General features: G+C 45.6%; 1 protein-coding gene across 2 annotated transcripts in view; it reads left to right on the top strand.

The window, feature by feature from the left end:
• The window catches only part of phip (PHIP subunit of CUL4-Ring ligase complex), a 54063-nt gene that overhangs the window by 4785 nt on the left and 28461 nt on the right, over positions 1-20817 (top strand). Inside the window, exons 5-15 of one of the 2 annotated variants that reach the window (XM_086167633.1) lie at positions 33-183; positions 260-358; positions 1070-1230; positions 7998-8219; positions 10916-11016; positions 13309-13379; positions 13651-13751; positions 15665-15705; positions 16187-16285; positions 18669-18825; positions 18916-19050. In XM_086167633.1, the coding sequence (XP_086023759.1) occupies positions 33-183; positions 260-358; positions 1070-1230; positions 7998-8219; positions 10916-11016; positions 13309-13379; positions 13651-13751; positions 15665-15705; positions 16187-16285; positions 18669-18825; positions 18916-19050 (1338 nt within the window). Of the gene's footprint in view, positions 1-32; positions 184-259; positions 359-1069; positions 1231-7997; positions 8220-9093; positions 9378-10915; positions 11017-13308; positions 13380-13650; positions 13752-15664; positions 15706-16186; positions 16286-18668; positions 18826-18915; positions 19051-20817 lie in introns of those variants that run through there. The other variant, XM_086167634.1, reaches the window with a different exon arrangement.

Here is a 20817-nt window from a genome sequence, read left to right as displayed (position 1 = left end):
CTCTAACTGCCTCTGGTTGTGTTTGGGTTCAGGTGAAGCAGTACCGGCACATCAGTCCGGACCACCTGCTGCAGGTCTGCTCCAGAGTTTGCCCGCTGCTGGAGAGGGAGGTCCCGGCCAGCGTGCCCGGACTCACCAGCCTCCTGGGGGCCGGCCGGCAGAACCTCCTCCGCACCAGCAAGAGTGAGCGCATCCCCTCGCGCAGCCTCGCCGAGCGGCCGCGACTTCAGCCGGGCGTAACGTGTTCGTCTTTCACCAGGTTGCAAACATGTGGTGTGGAAGGGCTCGGCCTTGGCCGCGCTGCACTGCGGACGGCCGCCAGAGCCGCCCATCATCTACGGGAGCCCGCCTAATATCGGTAATGACCGGAGCTCACTTTTTGCACGAGAGAGTGTGAATTAAATTCAATAATGAAGAGTCCTTTTCCGCCGCTGTGCATGTACCGATATTTCCGGACCATTAGCCGCTATTTTTTTCACGGCTTAAACAATGATGCGGCTAATTTATGGATTTTTACATGCTAACGAGCTTCACGGCGTCACAGTATTTCGCCTCGTCACGTCGGACTGATGAAATTACACAGTCGCAACAAGTTGCGTTGACAGAGACTAAGAAGTGTGTGACAGAGGAATTCAGTTTAATTCCGACACTAAAAAAGACAATTTTAGTGTTTTTAATGTGCAGGATAAAGGTGAAGATAGCAATCAATGACTATTCCCGCTAGGCTACTGTATTTTGGATTTTTATTTTTTTATGTTTTTAATACCCGGACGTGTTACAGGCACTGTTCCGGGGGGAAAAAACATATTTAGCACAAATTTATTTCAATGTTAAAAAAAAATCTTTCCGGGTAAATATCTCATGTTACAAATGGACACTTGCAGCTTGTAGACAAGCACGCGGCTTTTACCTGCTTCAGAATGGCTGAATGGATTCCCTGCCAAGGACCCATGTGTTTGCAAGGTTTCTCAAGATACCAGCGATTAGCGTCTTTTGAATTTTTTACCTCTCACGTCTCTCTTTCTCTCTCTCTTTTTCTCGCTCTCTCTCTTCCGTTTCGGCCGCGCAGTGGAGACGAGCTACGGCCGTCGACTGAACGGCTCTTACCGGCTCCGGCAGTTGGTGCCGACGGCCGTCTACCAGCACATGAAGATGCACAAGAGGATCCTGGGGCACCTGTCGTCCGTCTACTGCGTGACCTTCGACAGGACGGGACGACGCATCTTCACGGTGAGTTGGAAAACTTCCTGCTGTGTGTGCGTGCGTGTGTGTGTGTGTTTGGTTGCTCCACCTGTGATCTTAGTGGAAGCTGGATGTTGCTGGTCGTTGCAGAGCCGACCGTCAGCCATCTTTATCGTGGATACGGCTGGTCAGTATTGGTGTTTGTGTTTACCGATCGTGAAGAAGACCGGAGATGTTTGTTGCGGAGGTTCCTTTTTGGAGTTCGATCAGCTCATGTCGGGTGTTCTGGGGATAAAAGTGAGATGGCGGTGAAGATCTGAACAGAAGGATGCTGAGGGTGGAGGTCTAGAGAAGACGAGGTTTATGGATGGAGGGAAAGAGGACAGGAAGTCAGTTGGTGTGAGAGGAGAGGGTTAGATGGACCAAGGTGATTAACTGTGGAGATCCCGGAGGAGAACAAGAAGAAGGCAGATCATTACTTCCTGCTGGAACAATTCAATCAGTGAGTTGTATCTCCATTCCAGCTGGACGGCCACGTTGTTGGGATGTGATCTGGCTTCATGCTGACTCGGAGCTGTTTGGCGGATGAGCCGAAATCCTTTTTTGATTTCAAACTCACATCCGGAGTTGCTGGCGGTGCGGAAAGAAGTCAAAGTCAGAGTCCACTTCATTGTCAATAAGGCCAGATGGTTCACACATACAGAGGATGGAAACTGCGTTGCTATAAAATCCATGTTGATCTAATTCTATGGAATATAGAATTAGAAATGACAATTAGAACAAAAAAAAAATCAAAATTACAATGATAAATGATAATATTTTTAAGGTATAAATTATTAAAAATAGAATTTGAGCTGATGAAATGATAGAAAATCTAAAAAAAATTACAACTGATTTAAAAAAAAAAAAGGATAATTATAATTAATGAGGTCGACCGAAAATCCCCCATCGACCAATACTGGAATTTTTTATCAAAGTGTCTGATTTTCACTCGTGTCGCTGTGTTTTATTCCACACGTTCTTTCATAGACGCTGTGTTTTGTCCCCCCATGTCCGCGAGTGGCCGACGGTCCAAACATCTGCAACCCGCCTCCCCTCGCCGCTGTCCTCTCGTAATTACTTCACTCGTAATTACCGTTCATCTCTGTCGGGTCGAGGCGCTTCGGTTCAGCCGGCGGCGTGGCTGAGCCACAAAACTTTAGTGGAATCATACAGAGGACGTTGAACTTTGCCCTTTGGTTGCCCCTTGCAAGTGCACTCCTATGGCCTCCAGCTGTTTTTTTATTTATCTCTTTAGCTCCGGCGCTAAGCTAATGCGCTAAATGTGTGATCAGACGGCGAGGCGACGCGGGTCCGACGCCGCTGCCCCTTTTTTGTTTGGATGTCAAACGGCGCCTGCCGCCATACACCATTTCAGCTTTCACTTCTTAAATCTCTAAAAATGGCTGTCTGCTGAGAAGGATAGAGGGAGGGAGGGAGGGAGGGAGGAGGGTTAGATTGACTCTTTCTTTTCCCGTTATCTCTCTTTCCACCGTCTTTCTACAGGCTGCGCTCTCTTCCTCTCCCCGTCCTCCATCTCTCATCCAGCGCTGCCGCTCCTTTGTTCCCCCTCTCTCTCTCTCTCTCTCTCTCTCTCCACCCCCCCCTTCTCTTTCTTTCTTTTTCTTTCTCTTTTTTTTCCCCCCTTTGCTATTTCTCATCATAACTGGAGAAAACGTTTTCTCCGAGGCACTGGCTAAGCGCCAGAATTAAAATTCATTCTCTGTCTTCTCTCTCTCTCTCTGTCACTCGGCATCTCCTTTCATCACGAGATGGTGTTTATTTATATATTTTCTTATTTTTGGATTCTCTTGGCGGCCGATCCGATTGATTGGTTTCATCTAGCCGACGCGCCGCCGTGGTCCGCGGTCGAACCAGCCAACGCGTGTCGTTTCGGTGAAACAAATGAACGACCAAAAGTTGGTATTGATTTATATAATATATATATATGAATAAATATTTAGGCGTACATATGTGACGCTCATGACCAGGGCAAGTGGAGGACGGGTCAGAGCAGACTTGGAGATCGTTGGCTCCCCGACCGCGGTTTTCGTGTAGTTTCTCATCTCTAGCAACAGGAGAACTTTGTGCAAAGTCTCCAGCCTTCTTTTCTTTTTCTTTTCTTCCCCCTGCCCCCCCAAACCCTCCAGCCCCCGAGCTTTTTCTCAAGACTGGCTCTCATTTGCTTGTTATTCATCCATCTTGTAACAGCTGTAATTTGTCCTTGGGTTTTTTTTTTGTTTTTTTTTGAACTGGTCCACTCTAAATAACAGCTCTTTTCTCCTGGCAATAGGAGAGAGTGATTATGATTTATTCAAAGGACGAGGTGGGGTTGGGAGTGGAGGAAATGTGTGTGTGTGTGTGTGTGTGTGTGCGCGCGCATTTCCCCCCTACAATCCTTCCAATTTCTCGGCATTTCCCTGTAAAAAAAAAAAACCGGAATCAAATCGGATCCTGGGTCGGGTCGTCTGCCGCTTCAGCCTAAAGGTGATTCCTGGCGATCACACTTGGACAATCGATTAATTTCTGGGAGGTTCAATCTGAGAACGCTACACTGCGTGGCACCGCTCACTTGTGGATTTGTTTTTTTTAAATTATTTTTATTATTATTTATTTTTTATTATTATCTATTTTATTTTTTAGTGGTTAGCGCCTCTACAGTGAGAAGGTCCCTGGTTCTGGGCAGGTGTAAATTGTACTCTTTGAGATGACCGACAGAAACCCAACATTCCCAGATTTTGGGTCTTTTTGGGTCTTTTTCTAAGCAGAAACCTCGGACTGATCCCCATGCTGGTTCTTCTGCGTCGCCCGGTTGGGGCAGACGCCGGTTAAGCGGAACAGACAATGAATGTTTTTGGAGATACTCACGAAGGCACCGCGTCAAATGATTCATTTGAACCCACAAGCTGGAAAGTCCTTTGAGTTTAATCTTTCGTTTTCGATTCTGACTAAACAGCTTTTATTTTTTAGTATCCATTTGACCAAATATGGCTCATTGTTTGGTCTTTTGACAATTGGGTTTTTCCACTTTCTTTTTGTCACTCAGCAGATTTACTTCCCACTGATTCTTAAGTAATTTCCTGCTCACTTCTGATGCCTTTACTCCAATATTCAATGGCGGGAAAAAATAAAAATATGTATTTATAAACAAGATATATAAAATATTTATATGAATGTTAAATAAATAAATAGCATATTTTATTTTTTCATTAATTTAAGATATATTTACTTTTATTCATTTTGTTTAATGTATGTTTTTATATATGCACTTATGTATGTATATATGTGTATTTATGTAAACAGAAAATTACTGTAGAATCAGTGACAAGTGGAATTTCCACTGATCTTGCCGTAGCGTGGGGCTGCCGGGACAAGGATGATCTTTGAATTCTCCTTTACGGAAACCAACTGGTCTGTGAAGTAGCTTCCCGCTGACCGCCAGTGCCACGCCGTTTTGCCGGGACCTCAGGCCACGCTGGGAGATCTTTTTGCCCCGGCTGACATCCTTGGCTTGTGCATCCAGGTCTCCTGGATGCGTGCAGTGGAGGTACGGTTCACGCGCTCGGTCAGTGGATACCGACGTTCAGCGTAGCTAGACGGAGTCTCTGAGCTAAATCCTGTATCCTGCCGTGACCTTGGCCGACGGGCCTTCGCTCGCTCCTCGCAGCATTCGGGCGTTTGCGTGTCGTCTGCCGTGTTGTCTCAGCGTGTCAAGCGTTGCGGATGATACAAATTAGCGTTGCCGAGCCCTAGGATGCATCGTTTTCGAACCCCTTCCCTCGCTTGTGCTTCCCGTCTCGCCATTTTCCCCGCTTTGAGTAAGAAGGTGACTTTGCCTCCTCCGTGCGTCGCCTCCGCTGTCCGATCCAGCTCGGCCTCCGTCTAGAAGAGACTTTCGCTGCGTTCAGAACAGGCCTCTCCGTGGACGCAGCGAGGAATCTGGAGTCTGTCCGATGACAATTACTCTGCGGCGTTGGTGTTTTGTTTTCTTCTTCACTCAAGCAAACATGTTTGAGCTAAAGCGGGTAAACTTAGCGATTCAAATAAAGCTAATTGTCCTTCAAATAAACAGTGCATAAACCGTATGTTTACAGGTTGACACGTAAATCAAATGTCACAGGATTTTAGCTTCACTGTGCCTTCTCCAAATATTTTCATTATCTTTGACATTTATTTTGACAGAAGACAATTCAGTTTAAACCTTCCTCTCCAGTAGTAGCAGTGTTAGATATCATTGGAATATAAGAGGAATACAGAGGAATTGAGAAAACGTTTCTCGCAATGGGTTTTTGAATCAATAATCTACTCCAGAGTGATGGACACATGTGAAGCACCTTTCAGTGTTGGATGTCTGCACACAAACAAAACAACAAATTATATTTATCTTCCGTCTTGCTTTTTACATGTCGGTCATACATTTGTTCTATTCATATGCAAGCAGAGTTCTGTGTTTGTTATCAAAAGTAGCTAAAGCTAACGTCCAGTTGGAAGGTCGACGGTTCGATTCCCCGGCTGCAGGTGGAACTTGTTTCCCAAGTAGCTCTCGACGACCCGGTTAGCGCCTTGCATGAAAGGGCTAATGCTATCTAGCATCAGGCTTCATAGTTTCCGTATCATAACAAAACTTCCACCGCCGCGGGATTCCGGTCAGTTTGAGGCTGCTGTGATATCGCTGAAGGCTTGTCGTATTGTAAACACAAACATAAAATAAACCTATTGCAGACTTTGTTTTTGTTTCTTGCCGTGACGCCAGAGCATCACGTCTTCCTCTTGGGACGAAACATTGTCCAAGACAGTTCCTCCTCGCGTTCCGGTCTGGTTGCAGTGACCAACCTTCAAAGATATATATAAAAAAAATAAAAATCCCCCGGTGTTATGACTCCTCTCTCATAACAAACAACCTTAAGTTTGACAATCGGTTTAGTTTATTTTCTCCCGTACGGGCAAATTAACTTGGCCGAGTACTTTGAGTTTTAAAAAAAAAAACAGCAAAGAAATCCACAGTGAATCAATATCTAACCCAGCAGCGTGGCCCGACTCGCCAACAATAAAGAGCTTTTGATCGCAACAAACCGTAATGAAGTCAAACAGCAGGAAGCCGGCGGCCGCCAGAACCACCTGTCATCCAAACCCCCGGAGAACTCCTGGAACCTAACCATTGGGTCTTATAGCTAATGTTTGCTCTTTCTTTTTATAGTAGCCGCCGCTGACTTGGGACTGAAAGGAATGAGGCTGGTCTTGGTGGATTTTTATTTTTTATTTTTTTTATTTTGTCATTTCTGGAGGATTAGTTTGACTTTTCACGTCTGCGGACTGTGTACCTGCTTCACTTCACTGACATTTGTAGAAATCCTGCCGCGTTACTCTGAAATACAGAGTCGCACCAGGCTGCGGACGTACATTCTGGAATACTTAATTGTAATCATTCTTAAATATTGCCCCGACGCCAGACGTTTCTAGCTCCCTGTCCAACTAGCACGAATCGTTTCTTCTCGGGCTCAGACGCTGGTTTCCATGGCAGCGCAGCACAACTTCCTGTGTAAAATTAGGGCACCGTTTAAGAGAATCCGAGAATACTTAACTTCTTAAACCTCATTAGTTTGCAGAGCTAACTGGGGAGTTCAGTGAAATGAATTGTGCGATTCAGCGTGGAGTTATTTCCTGATGTTCTCCTGCGGTTTTAGCTGTTCTCCTGCTTTACACATGTGCACGGATACATGTTCATTCATTCAATCATTTATTTTCTGCACCACTTATCAAGCACTCAGGATCCCAAGAGCGTTTAGTCCAGGGGTCGGCAACCCGCGGCTCCTTCATCTTTACACTGCGGCTCCGAGCGGCTTGAGAAAATAAATTATAAATATTTAATTGAAGTATATTTCATTTGTGTTAATTCCTTTTTTTTAACTTTTAGTTCTAAGTTGGAAGATTATTGTGATCTTGAAATATTAAATAAAATTATATTTATTATTTTTCGCCGCTCAAAATAACGTCACACTCGCGGAAGCCGGTAAAGTCCCGATTTGCAGATGCTGTGCGCAGAAGTTCAGGAGCAGAAGTCCCATAAACCAGGTTAAATAAATATTTATGACGATATTTTGCAAATATTTATTTTTTATTGTTTACTGACGAAGTGATTTTTTTTCCCAATTTAATTTTAAATTCAGGTCAAGGCTCCGCTAAACGCTCGGAAAGCCCAAAGCTCAAAATGAGTTTATTACATAAATAAAATTTAATTTTCTCTGCAATACTTTGTGAATTTCAGAAGCAACACACTACACACTTGTTTATACAAAGTGTAAAGGTAATAAAAAGCAATATATACAGTGGTACCTTTATTTTAGACGTCAAAAAGTAATTGCGGCTCCCAGTGTTTTCTTTTCCGAGGAAACCGGGTCCAAATGGCTCTTTGGGTGTTACGGGTTGCCGACCCCTGGCTCAGGACCTCCGCACCTTTGACCTCCTCGCCGTGAGGCCATCGAGCTGCCCTTGATTCTTCTAATAAAACAAAACATTTCTGCAGTAATGTCATGTGCCACCTTTTTCAGCCAGCAGAGCCACGTTCTTTAGGAAAAGGTGGAGATGTTTCAGAGGGTTGCTGCGAGGCAGATGCTGATTGAGAGCTTCTTTCCTGTCACTCTTTCCTCCACGTTTGCCAGTCCGCTCAAATCTCGAACCAGCCCGGACACATTTGAGTGTTTTTGGAGTCGACGCGTTGTCTCACTCTCTGCTCAGTGGAACAGATCCCGTCTTGATTGCATTTCCTGCTCTTCCAGGGCTCGGACGACTGCCTCGTGAAGATCTGGGGAACAGACGACGGGCGTTTGCTGGCGACGCTCCGCGGCCACGCCGCCGAGATCTCCGACATGGCCGTCAGCTACGAGAACACCATGATCGCCGCCGGCTCCTGTGACAAAACCATCCGGGTGTGGTGTTTGCAGACCTGTGCCCCGCTGGCCGTCCTGGAGGGTCACGCGGCCTCCATCACCTCGCTGCAGGTGTGTACGTCAGTCAACGCGAGGCGACGTTCATTTTATTTAATATTACCGAAGGCCAAACTGGTTGATGCGGGGAAATACACTATAGGGCCAAAAGTATTCGCTCACCCATCCAATAACTGGAATCAGATGTTCCAATCACTTCCATGGCCACAGGTGTGTACAATCAAGCACCTCTGCATGCAGACTGTTTTTACAAACATTTGTGGAAGAATGGGTGTCTCTCAGGAGCTCAGGGAATTCCAGCGTGGAACTGTGATAGGATGCACCTGTGCAACAAATCTAGTCGCTCCTAAATATTCCAGTCAACTGTCAGCTGGATTAGAAGAACTTGGAAGTGTTTGGAAACGACAGCGACTCAACCACAAAGTGTCAGGACATATAAACTAAAGGAGCAGGGCCAGTGGATACTAAGGCTCATACTGCCAAGAGTTGGCCACCTTTCTGCAGAGTCAATGGCTACAGACCTCCAAACTTCACGAGGCCTTCAGAGAAGCTGAAGAACAGTGTGCAGAGAGTTTCATAGAACGGCTCTCCATGGCCGAGCAGCTGCATCCAAACCACACATCAACAAGTGCAAAACAAAGTGTCGTGGAGACGCCTTCTCTGGAGTGACCAATCGCGCTTCTCCATCTAGCGATCTGATGGACGAGTCTGGGTTTGACGGTCGCCAGGAGAACGCCACTTGTCTGACTGCATTGTGCCAAGAGTGAAGTTTGGTGGAGGGGGGATTATGGTGCTGCCTTGTTTTTGGCCCCTTAGTTCTGGTGAAAGGAACTCTGAAATCTTCAGCATACAAAGACATGTTGGACAATTCCACAGGAACGGTTTGGAGCTGGAACCTTCCTTTTCCAACATGACTGTGCACCAGTACACAAAGCAAGCTCCATAAAGACATGGAAGAACTTGACTGTCCTGCACAGAGTCCTGACCTCAACCCCATAGAACACCTTGTGCATGAATTAGCAGAGACTGAGAGCCAGGCTTTCTCGTCTAGAAGAATGCTCAAAACTTCCCACCAACACACTCCTGAACCTTGTGGACAGCCTTCCTAGAAGAGCTGAAGCTGTTCCAGCTGCAAAGGGTGGAGCCACATCATATTGAACCCTGTGGATTAGGAATGGGATGTCACTTAAGTTCATACGCAAGTCAAGGCAGGTGAGCCAGCACTTTTGGCCATTTAGTGTGTATTGCAATACAGTGACTTGACTTACAAAGCATCAACTTTTCCGAGATTCGAGCCGTCGCTATGTGATTGGAGGTTAGATCCGAGCGGGATGAGCGTTTGACACCTATGTGGCCGTCGCAGTTTGTGAAGCGGCGTTTCAGAACAGCAGGACTGACCGCCTGCTGCTCAATAGCCCTGAGAAGATCATGGAAACACACCTGCAAGGTGTGTGTGTGTCGTGGACTTGTCCATGAAGAGATGGAGAAGTTGTTGTCGGTGAGATACGGTGACGGAGAGCATCGCCTGGAAGAAGGCGGGAGACATTTATGGGGATTCGAGGTGTCGGAAGAGTCGCTCAAAATGAAGTTTAGCATAGCAAAGTTTGCAAGCTACATTTAGCAACACATTGTAGCAAGTAAGTTAAGCACAAAATGAAAAAGTCGTCCGCTGGCGCCAAAATCTTTGTTCCATTTTACGGGTAAATGCATTTAATAAATTCATTCTTTATGGTCCCTTTTATTATATATTATAGATATTGAATACATTATTTGTTATTTATAAAGTACAATTTTCTTACTTAATGTCAAACTGATTCATGGAACGAATTAAACTCCATGAAGTTTCATTAAATTCAAATGAACTCAAAGGCCAAAGCATCTCGTAAACATTACCTTAAAATTAATTGGCGTCTGAAAGAAGAGGAGATCCCAAAACAAGCAGCCTCTGAGGACTTTCCTCCTCAGAAGATCCGGGTTCTCCCTCAGAGAGGGTGAGAAGCCCGGTCATCCACGGAGAAGATCCTCTGAGGAAGCTGCAGGAGATGGATGGATGGATGAAGTTTGAAGTGCGTGGTCCAGGTATCTCCACAGCCCGATCAACCGGATGCAGCTGCATCATGTTCCAGCTGGGATTCATCAACTCTGGGATTATTTAAACCTCTACCTCAGTGTTCTCGGAAGTTCCCCGGTCTCAGCCCGGCTCAGCTCCGTGGGAAAAACCTCAAGTCGGTTCTGTTTTAACGCAAACAGCTGCTCGGCGCTGGACGTTTATGGAGCTGTCAGACCACGAGTCTCTGGTGACCGGCAGGATTTCACGGTGATTTCTTGCTAATTCAAAGCTCTTCCTACAGCAACACACACATTCTAACTATTTTTGCGTCCTGATCTTGAGACTCTCCGGCGTCGTTAACCTGTCTGGATGATACGGCGATGTCAGGCGGTCGCAATTTCTGACAGCGAGAAGATACTCTCCTCATCTATAAGCACTCCAGAACTAAACCGAAAGCACGATAGATGGATCTAAATCTGTACGTGTGAGAAGACGAGCACAAAGCATCACACGTCCTCAGCGCTATTTTCCCCTCTGATTGCTCATTGAACATCTGCGGATCTAAATTTGAGCTCGCTCAGCACCTTCGCCGATCGCTTCCCCCCTCGCCTGAAACGTCTTCTTTTTTATTTTCCCTGCTCATTACGCTGCGCCGCAATCCGTTTTTTTTTTTTTTTTTTTTTTGTCTTTCTACTTGCAGTTTTCGCCTCTCTGTTGCGGCTCCAAGCGCTACCTGTCGTCCACCGGGGCCGACGGCACCATCTGTTTCTGGCAGTGGGATGCTCGGACGCTCAAGTTCGGGTGAGACGCTCACTTTTCCAATCCACCTGTTTCTTACATCTTTTGGCTGAGGCCATTGATTTTCTTTGTTTATTTTTTTTTTTGCAAACCTTGCATTTTTTTCGTCAATACAGCTGAGGATAATCTGGCCGATAAGGATGTATGGATTTTCTACCGCAGGCATCCTAAAGGACAATAATCAGCCGAAGACCAGTTTAAAACTCACTGTTGTGACTTTTATGAAGCGCTCCCTTTTCATTGCGTAGAAATGTACCATAAAACATACAATGGGGTGACATAAAATGAGAAATCTTGTAAACCCATCACGCGTCGCCTCAGTCGTCCTTTGCATGCAGAAATGCCTCCCATTAGAGGATTCTTCTCAACATCTTCTTGCCGAGCCAACTGGACTTGGATTTCTTGACATGAAGACGCTTCAGCCCTCATCTGAGAGGCTTCTTCAGTTCTAATGACCCGCGGGGAGTTTCTCAATAAAACCGTTTTATTCGGAAACTCCCCGCAGGTCCTCCACTTGTCCAGTTGCCACGTTAAAAAGATTTTGACAAGAATTCGCCGTGACTTGGATGACCGAGAACCTCTACAGACATCCATAAGACATCCCTTTTGTTCTTCTCGTCTCTCCAAAGCAATATGAGGCCCCGCTGCACTGTGACATTCGAGCAGACTTGTATGAGTTTGCATGTAGGTGCATTTGTTTTTAAATTTGGTACCCTTTTGGCCCAATTGCTTCCCAAATTAGCTGCTGTGAAAGGCATGCATTGTATGAGGACGAGAGCCGAAGCCACGGCGTGACTTTATCATTGATATTAAGTAAAAATCTCTAGAATAGAATAGAAAGTGGATAGTTAACAGCAGAAAGTGGATAGTTAATAATGTACAAGCAGTAAGATATATAGATATTACCATGCGATAGAAGGCTATCAGCCAGAATGAAAGGAAAGGTGCACAAGACAGTGGCGAAACCAGCGATGCTATTTGGTCTATAAACAGCGACAATGACCAAATGACAGGAGGCAGAGCTGGAGGTGGCAGAGATGAAGATATCGAGGTTCTCTTTGGGAGGGACCAGGATGGAGAGGATCAGGAAGGAGTCCATCGGGTTAGATGTTTTGGAGAGAAGGTCAGAGAAGCCAGACTGAGACTGAGAAGGTTGGGTCATGAACAGAGGAGGGATAGTGAATATATTGGTAGACTGATGCTGGAATTGGAGGTCTAGAGGAAGACCAAAGAGGAGATTTATGGACGTCATGAGAGAGGATATGAAGGTAGTTAGAGAGGAGGATCCATGGAATAGGGTTATATGGAGAGGGATGATTCCCTGTGGTGACCCCTGAAGGGAAAGCCCAAAGGTGAAGAAGAATTTGTCACAGGGGTGCAAGACATGTATGTCTGAGACAAAGTGATGACTGCGATGGTTTGGAGATTAACGCTCCTCTGTTCCTGTCCAAACCATAGTGAAGATCTGGGTCGAAGGTTGCTGAGGGTGGAGCTGCGAGGCAGGAGGTCTACAGGGAAACCAAAGTGAAGATTTATGGACTTAGTGAGAGAGGATATGATGTTAGTTGGTGTGAGAGAGGGGCATCAAGAAAAAAAAGGTTGGAAGGAGAAGGCTGTGGTGACCCCTGAAGGGAACAGCTCAAAGGAAGAGAAGAATTTGTCACCGGGATTCAGGACATGTATGACCAAGACAAAGTGATGACTGAGATGGTTTGGACATGAACGCTCCTCTGTTCAAAGGTTGCTGAAGGTGGAGCTACCAGGCAGGAGGTCTCGAGGAAGACCAGAGAGAAGATTTAGTGGACGTAGTGAGAGAGGATATGAAGTTAGTTGGTATGAGAGAGGAGGATACAGAGAATAAGGTCGATTCACTGTGGAGACCCTGAAGGGAAAAGCCCAAAGGAAGAGAAGTAGTAAGATAAATAAATATCAGAAGAAAAATATAAAAATAAGCAAGAAATAGTGTATTAACATTATAAATGTGCTAAAAGTGGCCACTAGCAGCATACTATTCTTTCAGCAGCAACACCTATGGAATAAATGAATAAAAAGACATGCATTGAGAGCAGCTTTCAAAGACAATATGTAGTTTCACTAAATTTGACCCTTTATTGTCATCCAGATGAACAGAGGTTTAGTTCTCAGGAGGTTAAAACTAAGGTTACACTTAAGAACGCAGGAAATGTGCACAAAATAAAGACCCTGAATATCCGCACTACATATTTCAAGTGAACATGCAAGCAAATAAAGTCTCCTTTGTCTTCTCGTGTCACCCCCCCCCCCCCCCCCCTCCAGTCAGAGGCCGAGTAAGTTCACAGAGCGTTCCAGGCCTGGTGTTCAGATGATCTGCTCCTCCTTCAGTGCAGGTGGGTTCCAGGGAGGGATTAGGAAGGGAGGAACGACTGAGCGCCGAGGCAGCAGAGCTGACGGCTGCTTTGTATGGAAGGAGTGTCCTTCCTGCGCGTCCTTCACGGAGCAGATCTGTTAAACACTATTGACCCTTCACGTTTAATCAAGGACTTGTTATGTTTACAACCTCGGGTCATGTAAATACAGGAAACGCGTCCTTTACCAGTCAGTCTTCAAGTCAAAAGTCCCATCTCAAATGTGTGTGTGTGTGTGTGTGTGTGTCTCCAGGCGGCATGTTCTTGGCCACGGGAAGCACAGATCACATCATCAGGGTTTACTACTTCGGCTCAGGCCAGCCGGAGAAGATCTCTGAGCTGGAGTCGCACACGGTGAGTCGGCCGTTGAATTCAGGCTGAGCTTTCATTGTCTTCTCTTCTTCATCTTCCAGCAAAGTTCCCGTCACCAACGTGTTCTTCAATAACAAACAAGGTTCCAAAAGTACCTAAATAACATGCAACATCTGGACACTTTTTAGCTTTCAATTCATTGCATTAAAATGTACAAGTAAGATCATTTACGTGACCAAATATATGATTCTTTTAGATTAAGCGGTCATTTAATGAATTAATTACCGTATTTTCCGCACCATAAGGCGCACCTTCAATGAATGGCCTATTTAAAAAAAAAAATTCATATATAAGGCGCACTGCATTTTAAGGCGCATGGAATAGAACTTCCAAAGTGGTTGGGGTTGCGTTATGCATTCACTAAATGGAGCTGTGGGAACGTCAACAAAACAGTCAGATAAGTCAGTCAAACTTAATTAATAGAATACAAACCGACGTTCTGACAACTCTGTTCACTCCCAAAACAAGTTAGCGGATTCACAATACGGTACCGTATGCACCGGTAGCTCGTAACGGTATTTGCGCCGCCTTCGTTGAAAACAATGTATTTCCAACTCTCATTTGTCAGTTCAAAACCTCATTGATGCTTATGTCGCTAGCTAGCTAGCGCTGTTGCCTTCAATGGAATAGTGACAGTAGAGACGCTTCTTCTTGCCGTTCTCTGTTCAACAACCCACCGTTCGAGTTTGTCCTCCAACTGCAGCCATCTTGCTTTGTTCCTCAGAAACTCTGTTTAGTCTTCTTTACTCAGCGCAGGTCATCTTGTCGCTTCCTCCACCTCCGAACCATTCGTTAATGTTGAATTCTCTCGCCGCTGCTCAATTCCCATTTTCTACTGCATGACTGATCGCCTTCAGTTTAAACTCTGCTTCGTAAGAGTGTTTCTTCAAAGGTGCCTCACAGGTGGTGTGGGACTGGAATTCCCCTTTACCGTTTTTTCCGCTGCTACATCGGCGGCGCGCACACACGCACACGCACACCCACACACCCACACAAATGGAAATGAAAATGCACACTTAGCGCAGTCGTATATCCCAGCATGCACCGCGCGCTACTTCTTCTAAAGGAGAAAATGGAGTTGGCGGCTGCTTCCCGTAGTTGCGAGACCTCTTGCAGCTCAATACAGATCCATATATAAGGCGCACCTGGTTATAAGGCGCACTGTCGGTTTTGAGAAGACTAAAAGCTTTTAGGTGCGCCTTATAGTGGGGAAAATATGCTACTGTCCCAGTTGAATTGGTAGCATGACAGGACGATGGACGAGGCGGATGTGATGACGCTGGTTGCAGGGAAATTTAAATATAAGGAACTGAGTTGAAACAAACATGCCGCTCTTTGTTTGCTTTGTTGAATTTGTTTGCCGTTAGCGCCTCAGCGGCAAGCACGTCGTAGCCCGCCCAGGGTCTGAAGCGTTAACTCTGCTCGGAAGTGAACACCGTCGCTCGTACGAAGCGAGCATTGTCCACACGTTGGCGTTCAAATCCAGAATCCGAAGGTTCGAGCCCACGTCGGATAAATCCGCCGATTCGCTGTTGAGACGAATCACTGTGAACCGCTATCTTCTCCGCGGTAGAAGATCAGGGGTTACAAAAAGAGTGTGACCCGCTGACCTCTTGACCCTATGAACTCTCCTCCTTCGATGAGGTGACAGAAGGAGTGGATGTTTTTTTTGTTTTTTTTCCCCTACACCATCCCTTCGCCGGGCTACAACGTGAAGTCTCACTCCAATTCCTCTGGAGACGGTTGCGCGAGTCAAACCCGACTATTTTCGTCTTTCTTTTTCCCGTCCGGCTCATTTGGTGTCGGCGCCGCGCTATAAAGATGCCGTCATGTAGAAACCCGGTGGAGGGAAATGCCTGTTACTCATTGACTTTTCTTCAATTTCCCCCAACCAGGACAAAGTTGACAGCATCCAATTTTCACATTGCAGTGACAGGTAAGTGTGTGTGAGTGTGTTTTTGAAAGACTTCCATAGTTGCTATTTTAGTGTGCGCGCTGCAGTTTATTTTTATGGAACCACCGGGTGCTGTAATACGACTTGAGATGTTGTCAGCAGAAACACCCCCTTTTGCGGACAATCTAAAAAAGCACGCACCTGGCATGCATTTGCACGTCTGCTGAGGATGTGTGTTTCCTGTATGTGTGTGTGTGTGTTCGCCAGTGGGAAGTTTGCAGGAAAACAAGCTCAGCTTTAAATCTCCGGGGCTGCTGTTATCTGAGCCGTGAGGGAGGTAGATCGTCTCTGCCGAAGGGAAGAGTGAAGATGGTGGCGGCTTAGCAGAGAGAGAGAGAGAAAAAAAAAAGACTATCTTGTGTAGATTAGAGATCTGTACATTTAGCGGTGATCGGTGATGTGTTTACTGTCTGTTGGACGTGCCAGTTTTGCCAGCGCTGATCCTCCTGTGTGCACGTTTCAGGTTTGTGAGTGGCAGCAGGGATGGCACGGCACGGATCTGGCAGCTGCAGCCTCAGGGCTGGAAGAGCATCCTGCTCGACATGCAGACCAAGCTACCGGGGTACGTACGTGTGTGTGTGTGTGTGTGTGAGAATCTGGCTCATCTTCCTGCTACGCTATCCTCTGCGCGCAGGCGGGATTGCCCTGGATTCTTAGGGGGAAAAAAAAAATTAAATTAATTTGAAAAAAAAAAAACATTGATTTTCAACTGATTTTTAAAAGGTATGAAATTGTTCAAACTCTCAACAGTCTGAAAACAACCGTTTTTTTTTTTCTTCCCCAAAATAGAGTTTTCAAATAACTGCTTGCAATTCATTTTTTTTTTTTTTTTAATTAAATTTAATGTTAATCGGTATGATGGGCATGACATGTTTAGTGCTTCCGCCACACAGCAAGAAGGCCTTTCTGTTTAGCGTCTGCGTGGGGTTCTACAGGGTTCCTCCCGTGCAGGAGGTTCAGTGGAGACCCAGAATTGAGCAGGTGTGTGACTGGTTGTATGTCTCTGTATGTGGGCCTGTGATTGGTCCAGGGTTTACAGCAGGATGGACTGCATAAAAGATGAATGAGTGAATCTGCCAGCATCCAGATGTCCTGACTTGGTTTCCAGCAATGACTCAACAGCAAGTCTTTCTTCACCCCGTAGGCGTCCGGAAGCTGTGCTCGCTTTAACGAATCTGCTCATTTCACAACAATTTGATGATCTTTTGAGACCTTTTTTTTTCTTCCGAAAGTTGATGTTATTTTTCAGTTTTGAGTATTTAATTAACATTCAACGCGCTGCAGGACGAGATGCAAAAACAAACCGCCAGAAGGGCTTCTGGACTCCATTTGTTTACTTCTTTTTGCCTTTGGCCTTTGGTTATACGTTTGCTCTAAACAAGCGCATTTGTCTTTTTCTGTTTCCATGTGCTGATGAAAGAATCGAGAAATGAAATGGGTAAAATGATTGGGCGGCGCGGTGGCGCGGCGGTTAGCGCTGCTTTCGGCCACAGCAAGAAGGTTCGGAATTCATTTCCGACTGCGGAGTCTCCTTGTCCTCCTTGTGGATTTTTTCCAGACACACACAGGAATTTCATGTGAACAATTGTATGACCTGTGAACGGTTGTATGTCCTTATATGGGACCCTGTGATTGGTCCAGCCCCCCCTCTTGACCAATGACAGCAGGGATAGGCTCCAGCCCAGTCGTGACCTTAAGTGTAGGATAAGCAGTATTTCCAATGAATGAATGAATGAATGAAACACAATTCCGAATGTTATCTGCAGCCAACCCGCCTCGTCTCTCTTATCTCACTCCTGTCGGGGCCGTAGAGGCTTGAAGAGCCCCACATGTCCGGATTTTACAACGCTTACTTCATAAAGCCTCAGTAATATGAGCTGCTCAGAGTCAGTAAGATAATAAAGGGAATAGATCTCAATAAAAGTGATGTAACAGGACAGCGGATGGTTGTCCCTAATAGACGGAAGTTGGCACTGAAACTACCTGCTTTTAAAGTAATAGTTTTTGGACTCGGTCTAAGTGTCGCTCTTCTTTACATTTAACTCTGAATGTCAACATCCTGTGAGTGTGAATGGGCGCAGCGGCGGCGGCGTGGAGGCAGGGTGAGCCTGCATCATCCAGCAGTGAATCCCCGTCAGCGCGTCCCTTTGTATGTTTACACATCGTCACCAGGGGGACATTACCCACAGTTTTGCAAATAATGCCCCAAAGGTCAACCAGGAATTACCTCCCGGTGATGGAAAGGAGCTGGAAAAACATGCTTTAAATAAAGCAGGGAAATTTGATTCATTTATTATCCATTATCCTGCAGTCAGGTACAAGAGGGGGGCGAGAGCCTATCCGAGCTCTCATTGGACGATGTCCGACCAATCACAGGGCCACATGGAGAGACGTGCAACCATTCACCCTCTCATACAACCATTCACTCGCTCATTCACACATTGGGACAGTTCAGTGTTTCCACTAAACCACCTGCATGTTCTTGGACTTTGAGGAACCTCATGCAGACGCGTGGAGACGCCAAACAGAATCCAGTGTGGGAGCTTGTCATGCCCATCACAGCGATTAACGTTAAATTTAATTAAAAAAAATCGTTGTAACCATTTATTTTAAAATGCTATTAGGGGGAAAAAAAACTGATTTCACACTGTTGGGAGTCTAATTTCTCGATTGACCCCCGTCTTCTTATTCCTATGGAACCCCTGTTCCAGGCGCCTCTGTTGTAATTCCGCTCCTCGAGTGTCCCGGAGGAGTCCGGCTATTAGCACGAGGAAGTGCTGCAATGTTTGCATATGTGTGTGTTAAAGCAGCCGGTGTTGAGAACACAAACTGTGCAGATGTAAGAGCGAGGTCCTAAAAGACAGGAGATAATGGAGGCGTCATTAGTTTAATCTTTATTCTTTATGAAACGTCCCTTCTGGTTCAAAACCCTCCTCAACACGCAGGAAATACAACCCCCCGCCCCTGGAGGACAAGGTGACCAAGATGAAGGTCACCATGGTGGCGTGGGATCGCCACGACGGGACGGTGATCACCGCGGCCAACAACCTGACGCTGAAGGTGTGGAACTCCACCACGGGGAGCCTGGTCCATGTCCTGATGGTGTGTAAACAAACCTGAAAGAATTTCGCTTCCTGAAACCAGGAAGTGATTTCTCACGACTGTGTGTCTCCACGATGTGTGTGATGACAGGGCCACGAGGACGAGGTGTTCGTCCTGGAGCCGCACCCCTTCGACCCGAGGATCCTCTTCTCGGCGGGGCACGACGGGAACTGCATCGTGTGGGATCTGGCCCGGGGGGTCAAGATCCGCTCCTATTTCAACATGGTGAGAACGCCGAGGGAGGGGGAAAGAAGGGCAGTGGTTGACTTCCGCTCGCATTTCGACACGTTTTCCCTGACGGACGGTTTACGATGTACTCGACCTACGACCGTTCCTCGCTACGAATTTAGTTAAAAAGTCTGATTTCATCATTCAAACCGTCAATACAAATTCCGCCCTGGAACCTCCTGGCGGATGGAGCACACGGAGAATAATAATAATACAGTTTATGCAAGGCGCCTTAAGCTACCCATACTTTAGAGGACTTGGAAAAGAATCGTGAAAAACAACCATCTCACATCTAAAGATGAGTTTTAAGAGATTTTATAAAGACCGTGAATCTTACAGGCTCACTATCTACAAGAGTACAACGAGATTTATTTTCCCACCCTGCTATGTTTTTCCCGGGTATCTGCAGAGCCTCTGCTATTTCACTCCATCGCTTCTCCTTCTCCACGTTGGAAGAGTTGATGTGGTCCGAGCCGGGCTCTTCTGCCCACAGCTCCACCTGCCGCTCCTCTTTCTGGACGCTCACACTAATCAGGACGTCCTTCTCGGTTCAAATACCGTCTCTGCCGCCAATACTGATCTGGAGATTGATCGTCTCCCAGGTTTCCTGTTTCTGCTTCTGTTACTGTATTGGATGTCGGTTGTGTTACTTTACCGTAAAGACTGTGAAAGACTTTGAAAGATAATGTCGAACACGTTTAATTTTGTGGCAAGCCCAAGACTAGGATCAGACTGAGCTACCACCGATCAGATGATCTTGTATTTAACAACCCAGATGACAGGAAAGCGCTGCAATTCCACTAAAACTCTTAAAATTTCCCTCCCGATTTTCCGTTTCTAGTGCGTGAAAGTACGTTTTTCTTTTTTGTGACCGTACAAATCGTTAGGTGTAAGCCCGGCTTTACTCGTCTCTCCAAGACACTATAAAGACGTATATATGTACACAAAATACAGCTTTAAAGGAAACCGTAAAAATAAAAACAATAGAAATGGCGGAGAGTTGGCGTCGGATGGCGTCTACAAGGAAGACGGTTTTGTTTACATTCGCCATTCGTACACCGTATAGGGTTTTGCTACATTTGCTTGCATTCATTTGTGTTTTTTTTTTTTCTTTGGAAACTTTTTGCCCATATTTGACTTAAATCATGGACCTCCTGTGCAATAAAATTCCTGTCTTTGCTCTCAAATAATTTTTTGAAGACAAAAATAGATACCCAGTATAATATCACAGTATTGGTGTGCAAACTGAACACTTAACAGTATTCACAGTCTTTCAAACCTTTCCCTCGGCATATTTATCCTTTTGGTTCCTTGTGTTTTCAGGTCAATTTCTTGATGTGTGTCTGCTAATAATATTTGGGCGTCTGCAAATCTTTTTATTTAAGGCGGCTTAACCGACACTCAAGGACACCGCACGGACATTCACACACATTACAGATTTAAAAAAACTAAAATAGGAACAATAGAAGTAACAGAGTGGTAAAAAAAAAACGACTAAAAAGCACTTTTAAACCGCCAAGTGTGAAAGCGGCAGACCAGTCATTCTAGCAATGTGTTTATTTTGAAGTTGTTTTCTATTCAAACACATCCTGGGGTTATTAATTGACTAGTTTCAAGGTGATTTCATCGGGGTTAAGAATAACTTCATAATCCTTGTCCGCTCAATTCATGTAGAGTTTTCGTGTCATTCCTTCGGTCATCTTTCTCTTTATTTAGCTTCTGTAAATTTCTTCCTTTGTCTTTCCAATCCAATCAGCATCAAGC

This window comes from Fistularia commersonii, chromosome 20 (assembly GCF_037954325.1).
Source record: "Fistularia commersonii isolate RoL2024-O1a breed Wild chromosome 20, RoL_Fcom_v1.0, whole genome shotgun sequence".
NCBI classification, from domain to species: domain Eukaryota; kingdom Metazoa; phylum Chordata; class Actinopteri; order Syngnathiformes; family Fistulariidae; genus Fistularia; species Fistularia commersonii.
Note: the sequence above shows the minus strand (reverse complement) of the source record. Positions and strands in the feature narration are given on the sequence as shown.